The following is a 21,295-nucleotide window of genomic DNA, read 5'->3' on the forward strand; positions in this document are numbered from 1 at the left end:
AATGTAATTATAATTGCTTTACGTGTGTGTAGTTGAAATGCTTGTTTCGTTCAACAAATACAGCACAACAGAGCAGCATGGGCCTTGTCTGTCTGTGGATGTACCTAGCACAGCTCCATCTCAACGATCGGTTATCCACAAACCATTCACACAATCCCGGATACCTCCAGATCTACCAATGCATCCAGCGCCTAGAAACATCACAGAAGAGGAACTATCAGTGCTAGAGGGCTGCTTACATCGCTGGAGGACGGAAGTAGAGACTGACACTAGAGGTGAGTCCTTTAGCATCCAGTCCAATTTTAACTTTAAGCCTGAAAACGTAGCTAAAAGATTATCTTCACATATACTAGAATAGTGATGTGAAATAAATGGGATGGCAAACAAGGTAATTTGTCATGCTAGTGGTCTGTGAAGACTTGCAAATAGTCACCATCTGAGTGCGAACCATATCCCAGAGCCAATCAGATATCTGTATCTATCTCTCTCTCTCTCTCTCTCCCCCTCTCTATATATCTATCTATATAGATCTATCTATCAATATATATCTATCTATATATATTTATCTATCTTTAAATATATATATATATATCCAATTAAAGCAAAAGTCCAGTATGCTCTCAGTAAAGTGAGACAGAAACCCAAAAGTAATGAATGGTCTAGTGGTTTATTTCACACAACGCGTTTCGGCACGCAGCCTTGTTCACGTGTGAAAGGAAATGCGAACAGCAGTATACATATCTTGTTGCGGTCATGCAGATGAAATCAACATAGGACTAATTCAACAGGACAAACAAAACGAACCGCAATCGGCGGCCATCTTAGACTGTGCAAAGTCAATGTCTAATCGGAAATAAAACAGATATAATCTGTATATGGGTTAAGGCAATACTTAAAATTCATCATGCGCTAAGCAGAAATCAATGAAGTTGCACAAAGTCATGTAAAATCCATAATGGATAAAAGTCTCTGCACCAAATAAATCTAGCATGCTGCATATAGTTTTGACAAAGTGGGCCGCTTAAGACAACGTAAAAGTCCAGGGTGTGAAACAATTTCAAGGTATTAAAGCTCCTAGTAGTGCGAGCTCGTATCTGGCAGTGATCATGGTTCCAGCATAACCAGTAGGTCCGTGTAGTCATGGTTGTAGCCGAAGTGAAAACTAAAGTGCAATTATTTAAAGCATAGTGCGCGTGTAAATTCTGCAACTCGATACAATACACTAGTAGGGCTTGTGTGTGGCAAATGCAACGTAAGGTAATCTATTTACTAATCATGTGCCCTAGTGGGCATAGAACATGAATTGTATCCTCTACTGTGTGTCACTACTGTCAGCAGAATAATGCTATCATAGTAAAAGGTTAGGTAATAATATACTCAAATCACTGTCAAGGAGATAATATTAGGGTGTCACACATAAGACTGTTAAGAGAACTGCTGAACGGAAATGCAAGCAGTGAAACGTATGGAAAGTGCATATAAAATCAGAGGAAAAGGGTAGGATGCCCGTGCAGGTGCTGTCAAGTGGTGGGGCCCCTTCCTTCTCTCCTGTAAAAAATACAAAAATGATAAAAAACTAGATTAAAACCGTGAAATACAGAATTAACAGTATACATTCTGAATAGGAGGCTGAACATGTTAACAGATGTATCTGCAGCTAAGGATTAGAGGTATCTAAAAGGTTTACATAGTTACTATCATCACATTTTCAAATTCATCATCACACATATTCTGAGTTGGAGACTAAGATTCAGTTTTGAGGTGAATTGACATTTCCTCATCCATGTTGAGCCCTCCAGGGGTCTTGGTTTGGAACTCTATGATGTATCTAGATTCTCTTTGTCTTAGGGCCAGTACTCTATCCCCACCACGTGTTTTTTTTGGAATATGTTCCAAAATCAAGTAACTCATTTCTGCTACATTGGAATAATGTCGATCAAAGAAATGACGAGCGACAGGATATTTGGGATCATTGTTAGTAATGGCTCTCTGATGTTCTAATATCCTCTTCTTGGCTGCACATGTGGTGCTGCCAATGTACCACAGATTACATGTACATACAATAGCATAAATTACAAAGTTGGTACTGCATGTCAGGAATTGAAAAATCTTTTTGGTCACCCCTCTGTAATCCAATGATATTTTGTATTTGCTGTACTTGCATGCTTTACAATGGCCGCATGGGAAGAATCCTACGAGGCCATGGTCAGTAGTGGTGGGATAATTCATGATGTCATTTCTCACAACCCAGTCGCGTATGTTCCGATCTCTTCTGTAGGTGATAGTGGGCCTATCGGTGACCACTAGACCATTCATTACTTTTGGGTTTCTGTCTCACTTTACTGAGAGCATACTGGACTTTTGCTTTAATTGGACATTGACGCCGGCTGGCTCCGCCGGAGTGTATGCCAACCTTCAAGGGTCCCGGTAATTATATATATATATATATATCTATATCCATAATTAACCTGCATTTATTGAAGCTGACTGACGTATGGCCTTCATTAATCAGGTTTTAGAGAATGGCTGTTATGTTTCTGCCCAGAGTAGGCTTTGCTAATTGTGTAGACAAAATGTCATTAATGACTTGCCTCAAACTGGAGTAGCGGAAACGTTCTAGTCTTTGACATAAGCTATTTCTCAAAAGAGCCCAGCAAATAATTGTAGACCTTTTGTTTAACCCCTTCGATGCTGCGCAGATTCCGCCGCTGTGCTGGCGGAATCTTGCGCGGGCGTGGTCATGACGGAATGGTTCCGTCATGAGCACAGCTCAACCGTGGGTCATGACGGAACCATTCCGTCATGAGCACCGAAGGGGTTAATTTTATAAACTTGCATCTGTGTTGCTTGTGTAGTCTTGAAGCTTTGTGGAATGACTAGAATGGATGTTATGCAGAAGTCTGTGTAAAGCGTAAGAAACTAGAATGTCTTTCAGAGTGAAGCAAAATCAAGGACAGACCATACTTACATTCTGTGCTCTTTCTCTTTCGTCATAAGTGTGCAAGGAGAACATGGTTGGTGTTGTTTTATGACTTCGGATCCCTTTGTTTTATAAGGCACCAACATGTTGCCTTTCTTCCATGTAAGAGATCTTGAGCGTGATGGAAACGTAAATAAAATCAAACTCTACTTCGATCCTCTTGTGACTTGCATACCGATATGGAAAGAAAATGCAGGACCATTGCGTCTACCCTATTTACTTGTTGCAGCAAAAAAAAAAAATCTGCTCTTGTGAGTTGTTTTATGCCCCTTATTAATAAGAGGCCATTTTCTGTAGAATTTCAGAATTGCTGTCCTTTTTTTTTTTTTTTTCTTACACACTGACATAAGTGCTTGGTGGTCATAGCAGAAATGACTGTTGCATAGAAAAGGTCCTTTGTCCATCTGCAAAATAAATGGAAGAAACTTCCGTGTCAGGAGCTTGATCTCAAGAGCCGACCGGGGTATGATGCAAAAGTTGCAGAGGACAAGATGAAATTCTTCTTTGGTGGCAGTCACTTTGCCCAGAACGTACTCATTGGGGTATTTGCAAAGTGCTTCCAGGATTTCCCAAGTCACCTCTTGATCTTACTGACACCATGAAGTGTTAAAGATGGTGCTAGCAGGTTCATTGTGCGATGCATTTGCCATTCTTCAAATCAGTCAAAACTTCTGATGGTTCAACTGTTGTCCACAACATTTGTACTTTTGGATAAATGTCAGTTAACTCCTCTTGTCTCAATTTTAGCACCTGTTTGTATCCATGTAAGCGTGTAATGTGTGATTAATGTGTGCCACATCTTGAAACTGAAAATGATCCATCCGGGAGGATCCTATTAAACTTCAACAGAAACCGAACAGTAAAACACTTAAGGAAGAAATGAACATTGAATAGTTATCCCATGCTGATATGCTAGAAATAAAAAATTAATTTGACCGATATCAGCAGATTAACAAAGACACCTTCACTTTTTGTCATGGTTAGAGGTTACAATTCTTTGGAGGGCTAAAGTCAGAACTTGGAGAAGGATTTCTTTTTACAGAGCCACGCCAATTTGGTTAGGAAGAACCTACTAGAAATTTGATTGGAGCCTCAATCAATCATTTGTAGAGCGCACTACTTACCCATGAGGGTCTCAAGGCGCTGCGGATGGTGGGGGGGGGGGTTGGGGAGGGGGGGGGGAGCTGCTACTGTTCGAACAACCAGGCTTGAGAAGTCTCCTGAAGGTCAGCAGGTCCTGGGTCTGTCGCAGGTGGATGGGAAGGGTGTTCCATGTCTTGGCGGTGAGGTGGGAGAAGGATCTGCTGCCAGTGGTCATTCGGTGGATGCGGGGGAACGGTGGCGAGGGCGACGTCAGCGAACCTGTCGGGTGGGAGTGTGGAAGGTGAGTAGTTTGTTGAGGTATGCTGGTCTGGCGTCATGGAGTGCTTTGTGAGCGTAGGTGAGGAGCTTGAAGGTGATCCTCAGGTGGGCAGTGATGTGGCTGTGGCGGGGGATGTCGAGGATGAGTTGTGCGGAGGTGTTCTGTATGCGTTGAAGTCTCTTCTGGAGTTTACCCGTGGTTCCTGCGTAGAGGGCGTTGCCGTAGTCTAGCCTGCTGGTGACGAGGGCCTGGGTGACCATCCTTCTGGTTCTGGTGGGGATCCATCTGTAGATCTTGCGAAGCATGCGGAGGGTGTTGAAGCAGGAAGAGGAGACGGCATTGACTTGTTGGGTCATTGACAGAAATGAGTCCAGGATGAACCCCAGGTTGCGTGCGTGGTTGGTGGGTGTCGGCGCAGCTCCGAAAGAGGTCGGCCACCAGGAGCCGGCGGAGGGGGTGGAACCGAGGATGAGGACCTCCGTCTTGGCCGAGTTCAGTTTCAGGCGACTGTACTTCATCCATTCTGCGACGGCCTTCATTCCTTCTTGGAAGTTGGGTTTGGCGGTGGTGGGTCTTTGGTGAGGGAGAGGATCTGCTGGGTGTTGTCAGCATATGAGATGATGTTGAGGTTGTGCGATCAGACGATGTTGGTGAGCGGTGTCATGTAGACGTTGAAGAGAGTCAGGCTGAGGGATGATCCTTGGGGTATGCCGCAGGTGATCTTGGTGGCTTCGGATCGAAATGGAGGGAGGCGGACTCTGCGTTCTGTCGGTGAGGAAGGAGGTGATCCAGTCCAGGGCTTTGTTGCGTATCCCTGCGTTGTGGAGGCATGTGCGTAGGGTGTGGTGGCAGACAGTGTCGAAGGCGGCTGAGAGGTCTAGGAGGATGAGGGTCACGGTTTCGCCGTTGTCCTGCAGGGTCCTGCTGTCGGTGGCGGCGATGAGGGTGGTTTCGGTGCTGTGGTTTCTGCGGAATCCGGACTGGGATGAGTCCAGGGTGTTCTCTTTGAGGAAGCGGGTCAGTTGTCTGTTGACTATCTTCTCGATGACTTTCGTTGGGAACGGGAGCAAGGAGATGGTCCAGAAGTTCTTGAGGTCCTTTGGGCATGCCTTGGGTTTCTTGAGTAGGGCATTGATCTCTGCGTGTTTCCAGCTTTCCGGGAAGGTGGGGTCTCAAATGAGTTGTTGAAGATCTTTCGGAGTTAGGGTGCGATGATGGATCTCGCTTTGTTGAAGATGTGGTGGGGGCAGGGGTCTGACGGTGAGCCGGAGTGGACGGTGTTCATGGTTATGATGGTGTCTAATGCGTTGATGTGCTTCCAGGAGATCAGGAGGCCGGTGTGACTGGAAGGTGTCGGCAGCTGTCGGGGGTGGGGGCGGTCTGGGTGTTGAAGCTGTCGTGGATGTCTATGATCTTGCGGTGGAAGAAGGTGGCTAGAGAGTTGCAGAGGTCTTGTGACGCTGGGATGTCATTGGAGCTGGGGTTGGTGAGTTCCTTCACGATGTTCAAGAGCTCTTTGCTGTTGTGTGCGCTGTTGTCGATGCGTTCCTGGAAGGAGGACCATTTGGCGGTTCAAATGAGTTGGTGGTGCCTGCGGCTGGCGTTCTTGAGGTCTTCTTGGTTGTCCGGTGTTTGCTCGTGGCGCCATTTCTTCTCGAGTCTTCGGCAGGTCTGCTTGGATGCCTGGAGGTCGGCGGTGAACCAGATGGCCCTCCTATCGGTGCGTCTGTTTGAGCGTTTCTTGGTCGGGGCGAGAGTGTTGGCGCAGTCGTCGATCCATTGCCTGAGGTTGCGGGCGGCTTTGTTGATGTCGGTGTGGTCGGTTGGTGGGTCTCGGGCGAGGGTGGTGATTAGCTGTTCTTCGGTGACCTTGTTCCACTGCGGTTGGGGCATTCTTTGCTGGTGGTTGTGTGCGGTGGTTTTCTCGAAGGAGAAGTGGATGCAGCGGTGGCCGGTCCAATGGAGTTAGGTGGTGTGGCTGAAGGTGACGCCTTCAGGACACAAAGGTTAAATGTTGGTCAGGGCTTGAGGATTCCATGCATAATGAACACTTTGGATAGTGAAAAGATTTGGCACATAGTATCTGCACTTTGAGGAGCTGTAAATAGTTTAGTACTTTAGACCTTTACCCTTTAAAAAAGGCACTACTATGAAAGGTGGATTTGAAAGGATGAATAAACGGGTGAACGGTGTTGAAAACACTGTTCACTCTAATAACATGCTGACAGTCTCATATGAAGGAACTATATAGGACTTGAACTGATTTTAAGCATGCTGATTGTGGGTCATGTTATCCTTGTCTTGACAATATAGTTGCAGGTTTTTAGTGATCAAGCAATAAATTATTATACCGTTACACCCCACTCCCGAGGGCTATAACCTCTGTTAAAAGTCCTCTCCCTAAGCTATAGGCCTGTGCCACATGTGTCTTCTGTGGCACTTATCATGGAGCATAGTAATACCTTATGGTTTGCATCGAGGCGGGATTCTGCTTCACATGAAGAGATGACATTGGGATGTTACTGTTGTTGCCCTTTGGTACTCCTGAGGTGAGCCACATAGTGTCATTCTTAAGGATATGCCTAGCTATTAGTTGCCTATTCATGGAAGACAGTCAACACCCATCAGCACCTGTTGCAAATCATAACTGCTGTGGTTGTTATTTTCACACATGTTTACAGCAGGTTTTCTGAAAGCTAATTGATATGAAATGTAAAGGTTGTGACATTTCTCACTATCACACTAAAGTGTGTTGCATGCACTCGAATTCCTAACTGAGTTGTTTGAAGGAAAGCTGACTGACCTTCTTCCAAAATTACGTCCTGTGTGTTTGGACTTAACTCAACTTCTCTTTGTGATACCTGCATACCACCCTCTTCACCCCCTGGCTGCCACTGTGCCCACATAGGGTGGCTGCTTGTAAGCAATGATTGGTCTTTTTCCAACTGTCAGCTAAGGGGTCGCGAGTCGTGGGTTTTCGTTCCCCTATTTATTTCCTCTTGGATCTAATCCTATCAAAAGGCCATCTGAATGTGCTTGTCTTGCTACAAAGATAAGGAGACTGAGCCCACGATGTGGGCTTCTTGTCTGCTTCCATATAAAAAAAAACACATAAATAAGACTGTCAATCTGTGGATGCACTGTTCGGTGAAAGGTAGACATGGTTTTACAGTGGCACACTCATGGTTCCCTAATCGATTTTGATTAAAAAAAAAAAAAAACTGTACTGCAGTGATTGGTTCAGTTGTTACCTCTCAAAGAATTGTTCAAAAACTGACTATTGCTCAAATTTTGATTTTTTTTTTTTTTACATCTGCAGTCACTTAGCTCATTTTGTTTTTAAAGTAATGGATGTTTTGCAGCATGAACTCTTCTTCATTCACATGCTGTGCATTATTCCGCCATCTGGTGGTTCGGTCCGGAATTGTCTTTTTTTTTTTCTCTCCGGAGCGTCTTCGACCACGATTTGGTGCTAGGTCCATCCATTATGTGACGTCTGACGGCTCCATGGAGGTTCCTGTGTGTGGTAGCCATTGTCCGATTCTTTTTTCCCTCATTAGGTCTGGAAGCGAAGGAAGACGCATTAAAGTTTTGGACAAAATCCCTGAAATAAAATAAAGAAATTTGAGTATCTGATGGAGACTACTAGCCGCAGATTCCTTCACGTACAATTCTCCCCAGGCGTGAGACTGGATCCGGAAACTTTTTGCCACAGCATCCCTGCGTGCCGGGGGCAGGGCAGCATCACGCGACTCCACCCAGGCGTCGTCAGCGCACGTGACGCCCCGGCAAGCCCACGTCAGTTTTTTCCTTTTCCGCGTGCAAAGCGATCCGTTTCTTGCTGCGGGCCTGTTTAAGGCCCCCTTTCTTCCATTCTTTTTTGGTGGAACAGTGTGCGAATGCCTTTGGGCTTTAAATCTTGCACGTTTTGTGGGCGTCTTATGTCGGCGACGGACCCTCTCCTCATTTGCATGTGGTGTTTGGGGGAGGATCACGGCACCTCAGATTGTGCGGCGTGCCAAAAGTTGAAGCCGAAGTCGCGGCGGGAGCGCCGAATGAAACATCTCTCGGCGCGTCTTTCCAGGTCGACATCCTCCCCTCGGTCTGCTTTGGCGGACGGCTTCAGGTCCGGCCGTGGTCGTCGTCCTCGCCTTTCTCCGATGTCACGTGAGCGTCGCTCCCCGGTGGTTAAGTGTCGCAGTTCGTCCGCGGGCGCTGGTGATGCGGCCCCGCGTGTCGTCCTATCCACCGTTTTCCGGTGTTGGGGCATCGAGAGTCCAGATGGAGACTTACGCGGCGGCTTTGCTGGCGTCTCCTCCTCCTTCCCTTCCTGGGGCGTCGGCTGATCCCTTGCCTCGTGCAGGGCCCTCCGTGGCGCCGCCGGTAGCTCCAGCACAGACTGGGTCGGATCCAGGCTTGGAGGATGTGGTGCTGTTGGGGTGCGGCTCCTCTGGGGCACCTCCTTCAGGCCACGGCGTCTCTGCCTCGCCGCAAACCCCGCGGGGGTCCCTGTGGTGTAGTGGGAGTTCGCTGGGGCTCTGGTCACATCCCCGAACCTCTCTCGGTCCCTTGGCAGGGTGGTCCTTTCTAAGGCCGAGGTGACGTCGCTACGGCAGCAGCTGGACCGTGCGGAGTCACAGGGGTCAGTGGCCCCTCCTCGTCCCGCTCCGGGTCGAGGGCAGACCGCTCGTTGCTCTCCGGGCCCCTCTCGTACCTCCTCACAGGCGGCTGCCTCGTTGGAGGGCGAGTCGGAGGTTGTATCATCCCGGGCGCCGCCACAGGGGTTGCTGGGCGACCTTCGCCTCTTCCTGGGCCGCCGCCGGTGGAGGGCTTCGGGCCCATCCCGTTCCCCCCCCCACACAGGTGGTTGCCTCGGCGGGGGTCGGGCCGGGGCCGGTGCGGCTCCAGCTCTACTCCGGTCCACTTGCCGGTGCGGGGTAACTTGGAGGTCCCTTGCCCGGCGACGCCGGATGGCGCCGGTGTCCTGCCTCAAGCAGCGGACTCTACGGCTCTGCGCAGGGGTCGTACCGCGGATTCGTCGTCGTACGCTCCTTCTCCAGAGGCAGGCTGCATATTTGTGTCGTCCTCCCCGGAGACTGGTCGCCGTGTGGTCTCCTTTTCACCAGCGTCGAAGGGTGACTCCCCACCCTTCCTGAGGCAGGGGTGTTCGTCGGAAGAGAGGCAGGTCCCTACTCTTCTGCTCCTCCTGACTTCCAGGTCTGGCCCTTGCCCGCCCCGCTTGGCCTCGGGGGCGACCGCCTTAGTTTGCAGCCGTCGCCCACAGAGGAGTTGCTTTCCCCACCGCGGGACCCTACGGATGCGGGTGCGGCCTTCGCTCACGCGGTGTGCACGGCTGTGGAAATCCTGCGCAAGGGTGACCCGGTGGCTCTCTTTCTGGCAGACCATCTGTTGGAGGTCCTCCACCAGGGCTCTGGTGGGAGGGAAATCTTGCTTCCCTTTGAAGGTTCGCTCCTTTCTGCCTTGACAGGGGCTTGGAGGCGTGTTGCCTCCGGGGACCCGGTGCCTCCGCATCTTCTGCATCGGCACCTTCCGACGCCGCATGACCCGGCGTGCCTGTCCATTCACCCCTCAGCCACCAGTCCCCTTCTGCGGACTGCTTTTTCGTCCCTGACTCCCCTGTTTGCTCCGCCATCCAGAGAGGCCCGCTGGCTGGACACTTGGGGACGCAACATTTTCGCTTCGACCAGCGTGGCCCTTAACACCTTGTGTGTGCTGGCTAGGGCCTCCTCCTGTTTGTGGGACTCGGCTGAGTCTCTGGGGTCTGCAGCGTCCCAGGTGTCTGCTCCTGTGGATTTGCAGCACCATGCATTGGATGGCCGGGAGCTTGCGGCGTTTATTCTCCGCTCCGCTCTGGACATCTGAGGCGCTGGGCTGGGCCGGGCCATGGCTTCCTCAGTCCCTCTCCATCGGCATGCTTGGCTTCGGGACGGCGTCATCCCCGAAAATCTTCGAGAGAAGCTCATTGATCTCCCATTTGATGGCAGTCTGTTTCATGTCCCGGCTGACTTCCCCATCCAGAGGCTCTTGGCAGGGCTCTGTCGTCCTCCTCCTCCATCCCCTCCTGAGTGACTTCTGAGTTAGGGCTGCTTTTGGACCTTCTAGGCCGGCTGTTATGGTTCTGGAGTGTGTTTTTCGGGCTGCTTACGTCCTTCCTTGGGACTTTGGCATTGTTGGCTGCTGGACGGCCCTTTTGTTGTTGTGTGTAAGTTCTGTAGGAGTTGTTGCGCAGGCTTAGCCCTGAGATTGGGCCTTCTGCTTGCTTGGGCTGCTGTCAAGCCTGCAGCAGGGATGCTTTTCTTCCCTGTGGTTCTTTCTTTCTTCCTCTGTTGTGGAAGTTATTCCAAGGAGGGTTCTTGGGACTTCACATGCCCTATGTGGGGTTTTGGTAGCTGTCATATGGCTTGCGCTCTGCTGGAGGGTTCTGGTCGCCGTCGGGTACCTGTTCTCCATGGTGTTTACGTAGGTTGCTTTTGCTTCCTGAGGTCTTGTGCGCGACCACTCGTGGGGGTGGCCCGGGCCTCTCCTTGCCCTGCTCCCGTTCTGCGGTCTGGAGTGTCCCTGTGTTCTCCCTTGCCAGGAGTCGCCTACTCTGCCTTCCTGGGGCCTCGGACTGTTCTTCTTGCTTCTGGCTTTGACTGCCGGTATTGTTCTGACTAGCAGGCTGGGGTCCATCTGGAGTGGGCTCGCCTTCTTCTCCCTAGTTTCCTTGGGCTCTCTAGGCTTCTTCTTCTTCAGTCTTCCTGTCTTGGCATTCGGCGGAGGCTATGTTGCCTTGTGGGGGGGGGGGGGGGGTGCTTCGGCCTCTCAGCCCTTGCCCTTGGTTCCTCTGCTGTGAGTGTACGAGCCTCTTCAGCCTTCTTTCCCTCCTACATCCCCCTGAGGTCGGTGGGGTTCTGCTTGTGGGGGTTCCCTTGGCCTGGCAGGGGCGGTGTTCTACCCGGTCCACAGATCTGGTCTCCTGTGGGTCCCTCTGTTCTGCATTGGCTGGTGGAGTCCTTTCGCAGAGGGGTATTGCTAGGGTATCTAGTCTACGTGAAGGAATCTGTGGCTAGTAGTCTCTATCAGATGTACGAGTTACTTACCTTCGGTAACGATGTATCTGGTAGAGACGATTCTAGCTACAGATTCTTCACGGCCCACCCTTCCTCCCCTATTCTGCGAGGACCCTTGGGTTGGTCTTTGGTACTCACCTCCCGGTGGGGGGCTGTGTCACCTGTGAGTGCCTTCCTTGTTCTTGACGGGTGGCTCTGTCTGGGGGTGGTTCATTCCTCCTTTGGAGGATAGGGTTCCGGTGCCCTGCTGCTCTGGCTACTCCAGGTTTGGGGGGGATTGCTTTCTATCCCTGTCCTCCCTCACCTCCCTTCCTTCCATTGCTATCCTCTGATTAAGGGTCATCTGGCCTTGTCTTGCCCTTGTCCCTGGTGGGTGGTTGGGGTGGCTTGGAGGTTTGTTGTTCCTGTCTGTCTTGGGTCTGGTCCCATTCATTGCTCAGGATGAGGGGGGTGGGCTTCCTACGTATGCCATGCCTTTTATACCTGTTCTTGCCTTCGGGGCACAAGGATGGGAGGTTGTCTATGTGCGGGCAGGGTGGCTGCACACCTTGTTCTTCTTCTTTCCCTGCCCTTGGTGTCTGCGGTGTTGGCACTACCCTGGTGGTGGTGTTAGTCGCCGTTTCTTTCCAATTTTTCGGCTCTTCGCACACTGTTCCCATGTTCCCACAGTTTTTAATCTGGTGGTTCCGCGTTGTGGTGCGGAAAAGTTCTCCGAAGAAAACTGAAGTGGGCGCACCGGGGCGGGTCTTATGTGACCTTGCTGACGTCACGTGCGCGGACGACGCCTGGGCGGAGTCGCGGGATGTCGCCCCGCCCCCGGCTCGCAGGGATGCTGTGGCAAAAAGTTTCCGGATCCAGTCTCACGCCTGGGGATAATTCTACGTGAAGGAATCTGCAGCTAGAATCGACTGAGAAGACACCGAACCGAGAGAGAGACCTCCGGATACCGTGCCCGTCTGTGGATCCCAACGGAACGACGACGCAGATGGATCGAAAGAGAGCTAGGTAGGGGCAATGGAAAATACCCCTTTCAAATGTTGCCCAAATTGCCACCGCAAGTTTGCACAACGCGATCCATGCGCCGTTTGTAATCTCTGCCTGCTGAGGGATTACAAGGGAAAGACATGCATGGTTTTCGTGGCAAAGTCTCTCAAGGCACGTCAAAAGCAGAGGGAGGACCATTACGCAGCCATGCTTCAAAGCCCGAAACAACCATCGCTGAGGGACTTGGGCCTCTCAAGCGACAAGGACAACTAAGGAGTTGCAGAGGAATCCACACACAGGGAGTTAGACATAGAGATCTTTGAAAGGGCCGCTGAGAGAAGGGGTACCGCGAAGAAGACGAAGGACACCGAGAAGAAGACGGACAAGGTAAAAAAACCCTCACCTGTCCGAAACCAAAGGCTTCGAAAAGAAGGCACAAAAGGCAGCCCAGGCGTTGAAGAAAATATCTACCTAGAGTCAGCTGTGACCAAAAGAAATCCACGGATCCCACCCAGACATCCCAGTGAGGGAAGCTTGTCAAAATCGACGAAGGCAGGTGCCAAAAGAGTGGCAGCGAAGGGAAAAACCATACCCTCAGAGGCAGAATCCGCCACATCCAAAAAGAGGATCTCCCTGGCTTCAGATGTCGTCGGGGCCCTCGAGGTGGAGAAAAAGAAAAGACGCCTGGAAGCAGAAATGGCACTCCTTGAACGAAAAAAGGAGTTTGATAAGGTGCTGAAAGGAATTTAGAATTCCTGCAAACCTCCTGCCCCCCCTGCTGCCACAGACGCCGAAGAAGAGGAAAAGACCCTTGAATCCGCAGCAACCCCCGGACCTCATGAAAAGGACGTCGAAGAGGAACTCAACGCTCCAGAAGAGGATGAACTTTCTGGAACTTTCGAGGAAGACTGAAATGACCTCGACACAAAGCACAGAAAAAGAGGTCTGCAGCTCGCCACCAGACCCCATAGCCTTCTACAACAACCTCATCAAGAGAGCAGCTGATATCTTCAGGGTCTCCTTGGAGAAGGAGGAGACCCTTGCTTCCTCAAAGAAACATTAACACCATCCACCGAGGAAACACAATACCTCAGAATTCTTCAATTCCTTGCACTTCGTCCCCTGTTTCTTTTACTTTTTTTCTTTTCTTCTTTTTCTTCTCCATTGTTTAGATTCTTTTTGTTTTTCTTTTTTCTCATTCTTCTCATTTTTTTTATTCTGCCTTCTCTCGTGTTCTCTAATTCTATCCTTTGTTTCACTTCTCATCATCTATCCTCCTCCCTTTTTATTTCAATCTTTCGCTTTCCCTCTCTCATACTCTCTCCCCTGCTTTCGCTCTCATTCACACCCTTTCTTACTGTTTTTATCCTTTTCTTCGTTTTCACTGACTGTCCCTTTCTTTCCTACTTTCTCATTTCTTTCTTGCTAGCCTTACATTCTTTCTCTTGCTTCCTTCCACTTCTCCTATGTCTTATTTGCATTTCCTTTTCTTTCTTCCTCAACTTCCTTTTGAATTCTTTCTTTTCTTCCTTTCTCTTCTGTTCTTCTTTGCTTTATTTACCTTTCCTTTCCCCCCTATTTTCCTTTGTTTAAACAGTGCCTTTGAAAGAGTCACTTACGAGAGTAGAGAATGCTTCCTGAAATGGTCAAAGATCGGGGTAATTGAAATACAAGCTGGGGTATTCTCTGTGCTCCCGTTCGGAGATCTGCCCAACTTGAAGAAGACTGACAGCGTAGAGGGGGGAGTCTTACCCCATGAGATGGGAAGAATAGCAAAATGTATATCACAAGGGGAGGTCCTTGTTTCTATGTTTATGATGTAGTACATTGTTCCGACTGTGCAAATTGTGCCAACGCTATCATGTTTTTCTATTGCAATAAAAAGCATTAAAGAGTTCCTTTGTTCCTAAAGCAATCTCTTCATATCGGTTTCATTGTCTGGCTGCTGGACATTGTGCCGATAACTGACGATTATTATATATATATATATATATATATATATATATATATATATATATATATATATATATATATATATATATATATATAATTACCTACTGGCGGTCGCCAGTAGGTAGTTATAGTTAGGACCACGTTTCCATAGGAAATCCGCAACATTCTATTTTGAATAACTTTGGCGCCGGTTGACGAATCCTCGCGAATTTTTCAAAATAGGTGGGGCGCTACGCTCCGACCCTGAAAGTCTCGGGGGGATTCGTCAAGCGGGGGCTGAGATAAAAGGGGGGGTCCCAAAACGCGTTTTTCCCATGCATTTTTCCATAGGACCTTTAGATACAGCTACAGCCCGAACGGCTGAACAGAATTACTTGAAATTTGGCAGAGAGGTAGTCCTCAGGTCAAGGAAGTGCCTTTTGTAGGTTTGGTGTAAATCTGTTCAGTAGATCCTGAGAAAATAGCATTTAAAAGCATATATATATGTGGGCGGAGCCTAACCACACATCTCATCCTGAGATCTGATTGGCTGTCAGCACTTCATCCAAGAAGTGTTGGCAGCCATCTTGGGACCAATATACATGATAGCACCTCATTAAAAAGCATTGCAGTTAATAGAAGGTTTTAAGACTTTAGTTACATTATAAATCATTTGTTGATGGTACCATACTCATTTTAGGAATTGTGGTATGTTCTAAGGTGATTTCACCATGTGAAAAAGCCTTCTGCTGGGATATCATGATTGAGAGAAAAATATTTTCTCATGCTTTTACCACAGAGGTTTGGAAGGTGATCTATAGGCTAAACTGAGAGCTTATTTTCTGTAAATTCACATTATCTTTCTCAGTCATGTGAGAATGAAGTCTGACATTCTCAGTAAAACATGTACATCCAACAAGGGCAGAGACTGTCAGTTGATTCCTTTGTGTTCCACTGCAGCTTCCCAGAGTGTTCCAAAGAACTACTAGAGCGCTAACAGTCCTACTTATGATAAACGTATGGCACACCTGAAGCCATCTTGCTTGGATTAAAGTGGTAACTCTTAAAACATTTAATTTAAAAAGGAACAAAATGAGGGGGTTCATTTTTCAATAAAAAGTATGATTAGTGCTGCAGAAAGAAAAATTAGGGCACATTTTGAGTGACTTCTCAAATCCTCTTCTATTTCATTAAAAAATTCTGACATGCAGACTGAAACATGCACTTTCAATACCAGCAGCAGTTTTCCCTGGTGAGCAGTAGCTTTACTACAGTGATCTAATGAGCAAAAAGAGTGCTAACATTCTGAATTTATGGCAAATGTGTGACACATCTGAATGCCTTCTTGATGGAATCAAAGTAAAAAACTGAAAGTATTTCCTACTGAGGAGACTGCAGTAAATGAGGAAATTAGGAAACTTCATAACAAATAAGTCTCCCAAGATGGCCACCAGAGACAAAAGAGCCCAAATGTAGCCCAAATATCACCCAGATGTAGCCCAAGTATAGCCCAATGACAGAATGTTCTTAAAAACAACTAGAGCGCTTACGGTCTTCATTATGACAAAATTATGGCACACCTGAAGCCATCTTGATTGGAATAAACTGGTAACACTTAAAACATTTAATTTAAAAAGGAACACAATGAGGAGGTTCATTTTGCCATAGAAATTATGATTAATGCTGAAGAAAGAAAATGAGGGCACATTTTGAGTGACTTCTCAAATCCTCTTCTATTTCATTAAAAAATTCTGACATGCAGACTGAAACATGCACTTTTAATACCAGGAGCAGACTTCCATGGTGCAGTAGTTTTACTACAGTGATCTAATGAGCAACTAGAGTGCTAACATTCAGAATTTATGGCAAATGTGTGACATATCTGAATACCTTCATGATGGAATCAAAGTAAAAAACTGAAAGCGTTTCCTACTGAGGAGACTGCAGTACATGAGGAAATTAGGAAACTTCATAACAAATAAATCTCCCAAGATGGCCACCGGAGACAAAAGAGCCCAAATGTAGCCCAAAATCACCCAGATGTAGCCCAAATATAGCCCAATGACAGAAGTGTGCAAAACACTTATTATTTTGTGTTTTTGCAGTGTTATATAGTGCAGACTTGTCAGGTATTGGAGTGCTTTACATGAGCATTGGTTACATCACACAAGAACACATTCATTTTGGTTGTAGACATGGGGAGACTAAGTGATTTGACCAGAATCACAGAATGTCGAGCTGAAGCAGAAACTTCAACCTGGTTCCCCAGTTGCAAAGTCTGCAGTTCTGGAAGTAACACCACATCATCTCCCCTAAGTGCAACATTTAATCAAGTGGTCAACTGGATAAAAAAACATAAAGATAACAAATAATTTAAAAGTGCTTTGTCGCTATTTGAAAACTCAGAAAATATGTCCTTATTTTAGCCTTTTAGAGCACTAACCATAATTTTGATGCCAATAAGACCCTCTCATATATGTAATTTCTAAAGGAAATGCTCTAGGTATTACAGTTTTGATTACATCAAGATGATGTCAGGCGTTCCACACTTTTGTAATAAATATAGAATGTTAGCAATCTAGTTGTTCATTAGGATACTGTTGAGAGGCAGAGGCCAGGGGCACGGACTCTGAAAATTGAAGGCAGGTAGGAGGGTGCAAAGGCAACAATTTAACCACACTGAGCAGGCAGGAAGGGCCGTGGAAGCACAACAGACTATGGAGGGCAGTGGAAAGGGGGGCAGGGGCAACAAACCAACAATACAGGACTTGCTAGAGAGGCTGTTGGAGGCAAGATCTATTACGGGTCAAGGAAGCTAGGGGCGGTCCCCAGATCCCCGGGAGCCACCACAGAACTGAGCAGGAGAGTGAGTCAGGGACAAAAGGGGCACCTTAATTTGAGCCGGGGTGCCTAGGAACGCTTGCTCCAAAAATGAAGAAAACAGACATATGAGACATGGAATTGGAGGCAGAATACAATGGCAGTTTAATGAGAAGATGCAACTTCAAAGAAACCGCAGAATAGAGACATAAAGTACAAAATACAGAATCCAGATAATCATACAGCTGTCATGATATTCTCTGTATCTCAATTAATGTACTGACAGAGAGAGAGAGAAAACACATCTATAAATGCATCATGAGAAACAAGTTACACCAAGGAAAATGTTACCTAGGAACACTCACGTTTACTCTTAAAGCAAGCATTCCTGCAATTACAATACAAAATCTTTTAAATGCAAAAGTAAAGAGAACAATGGTTAAACATAACATGACATTTCATATAGGTAAAATAGAATAAGATACTTCAAGCAAAGCAGAGCAAGACATTTTAAGCAAAGGAAGACAAGAGCTCCCAGCTCTTGGGGAAAACCTGCACTGCCTGTTAACCTACATACAGACGGCGAGGTAGTCCGTCGATATCTGTGGGTGCTCCCTTTTTATATCATTTTGTGGGCTCCTTTGCACGCTACATCTACCTACGTATGCTACCCAAAAGCTTCGTCTGCAGATTTTACCAGACATTTCGTCATTTACCCACTTAATGCTGACAATGGACTGGGTGAAAAGGTCAGTCTCTCAGGCCAATCGCTTATCGTAAGTTCCATAGAGCAAGCAGAAAATAATGGGTATTGTACGGGAATTCAATATATTCATGTATAAAATCTCCTCAGTTCTCCTAACTTGACGCTCTGCGGTTGCCACTTCCTTAAAAGCGGGAAACCTGCCCAGGAAGCAAGTACCAGTCCAGGATGCAGCCTACTGTATGTCGACAGCTTCAGGGGGATGTTGAACTTTGATACCGAGCACGGAGCACTCGGGTAGGGTGGGGGCTACTGGTTTGGAGCAGAAGGCCTCGCAGACCTGCCTTCAGACTGCTATACACTAAAATTGCAGAGCTATGGTCAATTTAACAAAGAGGCCTACATATTGAACAGAAGGGCCTACACAGGGGTTTTATACTGGCTGAGTGGTAAGGATGTCTCAGGATAATTATATAGCAACACAGGACCCGCTGGTCAATTTAATACGGCCTACAAATGCAGCTGGCAGGGCAAGGACAAGGGTCTCATACTTCAGGTGTGGACAGAACGGGCCAGGGGCCCCCTGTGATACAAAATCTACCCTCCTTCAAGCCTGTGGCAATGTAATAGACCATTGTGGGCAGAAGGAAGAGGCAATGGTAGTACAACCATACATGCCAACAGACCCGATTCAGCCAGGAAACGTCCAATGTTTTTAAGCTCAAATGGGCTTTATTTGATCTGTCTCCTGTCTACAATATCCTCTTTTTCAATGTAACCCAAAGGGGAAAATCAATACCCCAGTTTTTTTTCAAAATCTCCCTCTTACCAAGTTCAAAATGTTCGCAAGTATGGTACATTGGATCATGGAAGGAAATGGGATAGGGACATGGACTTGGATAACAGAGGACAGGAGGGACATGGAGAGGTGCACCAAACTGACCCTGCAGGGCAGGCATCAGGGTTTGCAGCAGCACAATACACCACACAGGGCATGCAGGACGGGAGTGCAGCACAACAATCCATAGAAAGCAAGAGGGAGGGGACAGGACCATGCACATGGACAACAGAGAACAGAGGGGCAAGAGGCAATGGTAGCTAGCTGACCATAATGGACAGACAGGAGAGAAAGCTGCAGCATAACAGACCATAAAGGGCAGGAGGGACGGATCAGGGGCATTACAATGGAACAGACAAGCCAGGAGGGAGGGAGTAGGGCTGGGGGCAAGGGGGCAGGGCAGGAGCAGCAAGATAGCCATGGAGGTCAGGCAGGATGGGCACTAGAAGCAAGACACACCATGAAGAGCAACAGTGAGACTGTGATGGCATACACACAGACCATGGAGGGAAGGTGGGAGGGGGTCAGGGGCAGCTAACTGACCACATAGGGAAGGTGGGAGGGGCCATGGCAGCACAGAAGACCATGCATGGCAAGTGGGAGGGTTAGTGGCAGCACAATGGCTATGATGGGCAAGAAGGAGGGTGGAGGGGCATGCACAAAGGACGATGGAGGATAGAAGGGAGGGTCAGGACCTGTGCACAGACAAGAAAGTTCAGGGGAAGGGACCTCACAACAGACCACACGGGGCAGGCAGGAGGAGCAGCTGCAGCACAACAGACCAGGGAGGGCAGAAGGGTGTGGCAGTACAATGGACCATGTAGGACAGGAGGAAGAGGATAGGGGCATGGCATGTGGACAGGCAGGGTGGAGGTGGCAGGGACAGGTTACAGTCATCTGACAATGCTAGGCAGGTGGGAGGGGAGTGGCAGCTCAACAGAACACTCAGAGTAGATAGGAGTGGCAGGTCCATGGGACATGGTGGGCAAAAAGGATGGAGCAGGGGCATGCACAAAGACATCGGAGGGCAGGGGGAAGGAGAATAGGGGCAGCAAGCTAAGCACAGAGTTTAAGCAGGAGGTCAATGATGGGGCATAGAATTGGGCAATGGAGGGCAGGAGGAGGGGACTGGTACATCATACTGAGGGCAGTGGCAGCACATCAGACCATGCATGGCAGGAGGGAGGAGGCTAGTCCATGGATTCACACAACAGAGGATAGGGAGGAAGGGGATGGGGCAGCAAGCTAACTGTTCAGAGAAGGCGGGTATTAGGAACTTTATTGTTTTTAAAACATTGTGTCTGTGCGAACTACTTAAAATATGAACAAGTATGCAGCATAATCTCACTTTTATTCAGGAAGAAGAGGACGTTTGTGACTGTGACTCCGGGCTCACTTGGCAGAAACACCCCCTGACCCTCCACCCCCTATCGCAAAATGTAATGCCCGTGAAAAGGGTAGGTGAACACAGTGTTATATAGAACATAGTCCTGAGAGCACGATTGAAAATGAAAACTAGATATAGTGTATGGTATAAACTATGCACCAAAAAGTGTGATATAAGATGAACCGGGCGTGAAATATAATATGCAATACATTGTGCGCAATGACAGATTCATGGGAGAGCGCGAGATAGCACAGGCACTAGCGCGTGCTATGCGATATGCGCCTTGGAGTGTAATATGCACAGGGCAGTGTTGTGTAACCTAACTAGTCTCTAAAGTTGTAATATAAAATATGTGCTGGGGAGTGTAAGGTTGCATATGCACTGTGACAAAGATATGGATCCCAGATTGTAATATGTATGGCATAGCACTGTGCGTTATAACATAGGCATCGAGAAAGGCACGTTAGATGGGGCAATATAACCCGTGCGAAGACAAGTGTGGCATGACATATTCACGGGGTGGTGTTACAGTGCACATGGGCTAGAGAGTGTCATAGCATATGCATTAGCTAGTGGAATACAACACAGAGGTGTGTGGCACACGGCAGGCAATGGTGGGTGTAACACAGCATTGGGCTCTGTCAGGAGCGCGCTGTGACTCTCAAGTGATGTTCGTCCCCTTTCCAGAGAGTAAAATAAAAAGTATTACACATCCGGCAGTGGATGTGTGTTTTATTAACCGTGAGGGGGGTTTCTTGCATAGTTTTGGTCGAATTTTTGTCGAATCCCCTTTGAATGGCTTGGTGTGCATGTGTATTAAATGTGCCCGTCAATAGCTACCCATGTTTGTATAAATAAACGACAAGGGTGTCTACCGGGATTAGGCACGGTAGGGCATCAGACATGTCAGAGCTTCACTAGTGGTGTAAATACATTCCACGTGGATTCATTGCATGCATAGTCGCCTTTTAATGAATATCACGCAAATCGTCATGGTGATAGGTACGTACGGTTTGTCCAGCATGTCCTAGGTGTGTCTATAAATATATATTTTTTAAAAATAATAAAAAACAGTGGCCGGCCCTGGGGATTGGGGTCAAAAAAATATAATTAGGAGACTGGCCCTGGGGGATGGGGTCATCAGGGCCAATAAATTAGAATAAGAAGGGGAACCAAACAGCCCCCCTTCTTAAAAAACTAAAATAAATAAAAGAC

The 21,295-nt window shown here is 47.8% G+C and overlaps 1 protein-coding gene across 3 annotated transcripts in view; it reads left to right on the plus strand.

The window, feature by feature from the left end:
- Positions 1–21,295, plus strand: part of USP25 (ubiquitin specific peptidase 25) — a 439,609-nt gene that overhangs the window by 219,590 nt on the left and 198,724 nt on the right. For all 3 annotated transcript variants that reach the window (XM_085623051.1, XM_085623052.1, XM_085623053.1), the window contains exon 14: positions 64–275. In XM_085623051.1, coding sequence (XP_085479177.1) covers positions 64–275 — 212 coding nt within the window. The remainder of the gene's footprint in view (positions 1–63; positions 276–21,295) is intronic.

This window comes from Triturus cristatus, chromosome 8 (genome assembly GCF_964204655.1).
Source record: "Triturus cristatus chromosome 8, aTriCri1.1, whole genome shotgun sequence".
NCBI lineage: Eukaryota > Metazoa > Chordata > Amphibia > Caudata > Salamandridae > Triturus > Triturus cristatus.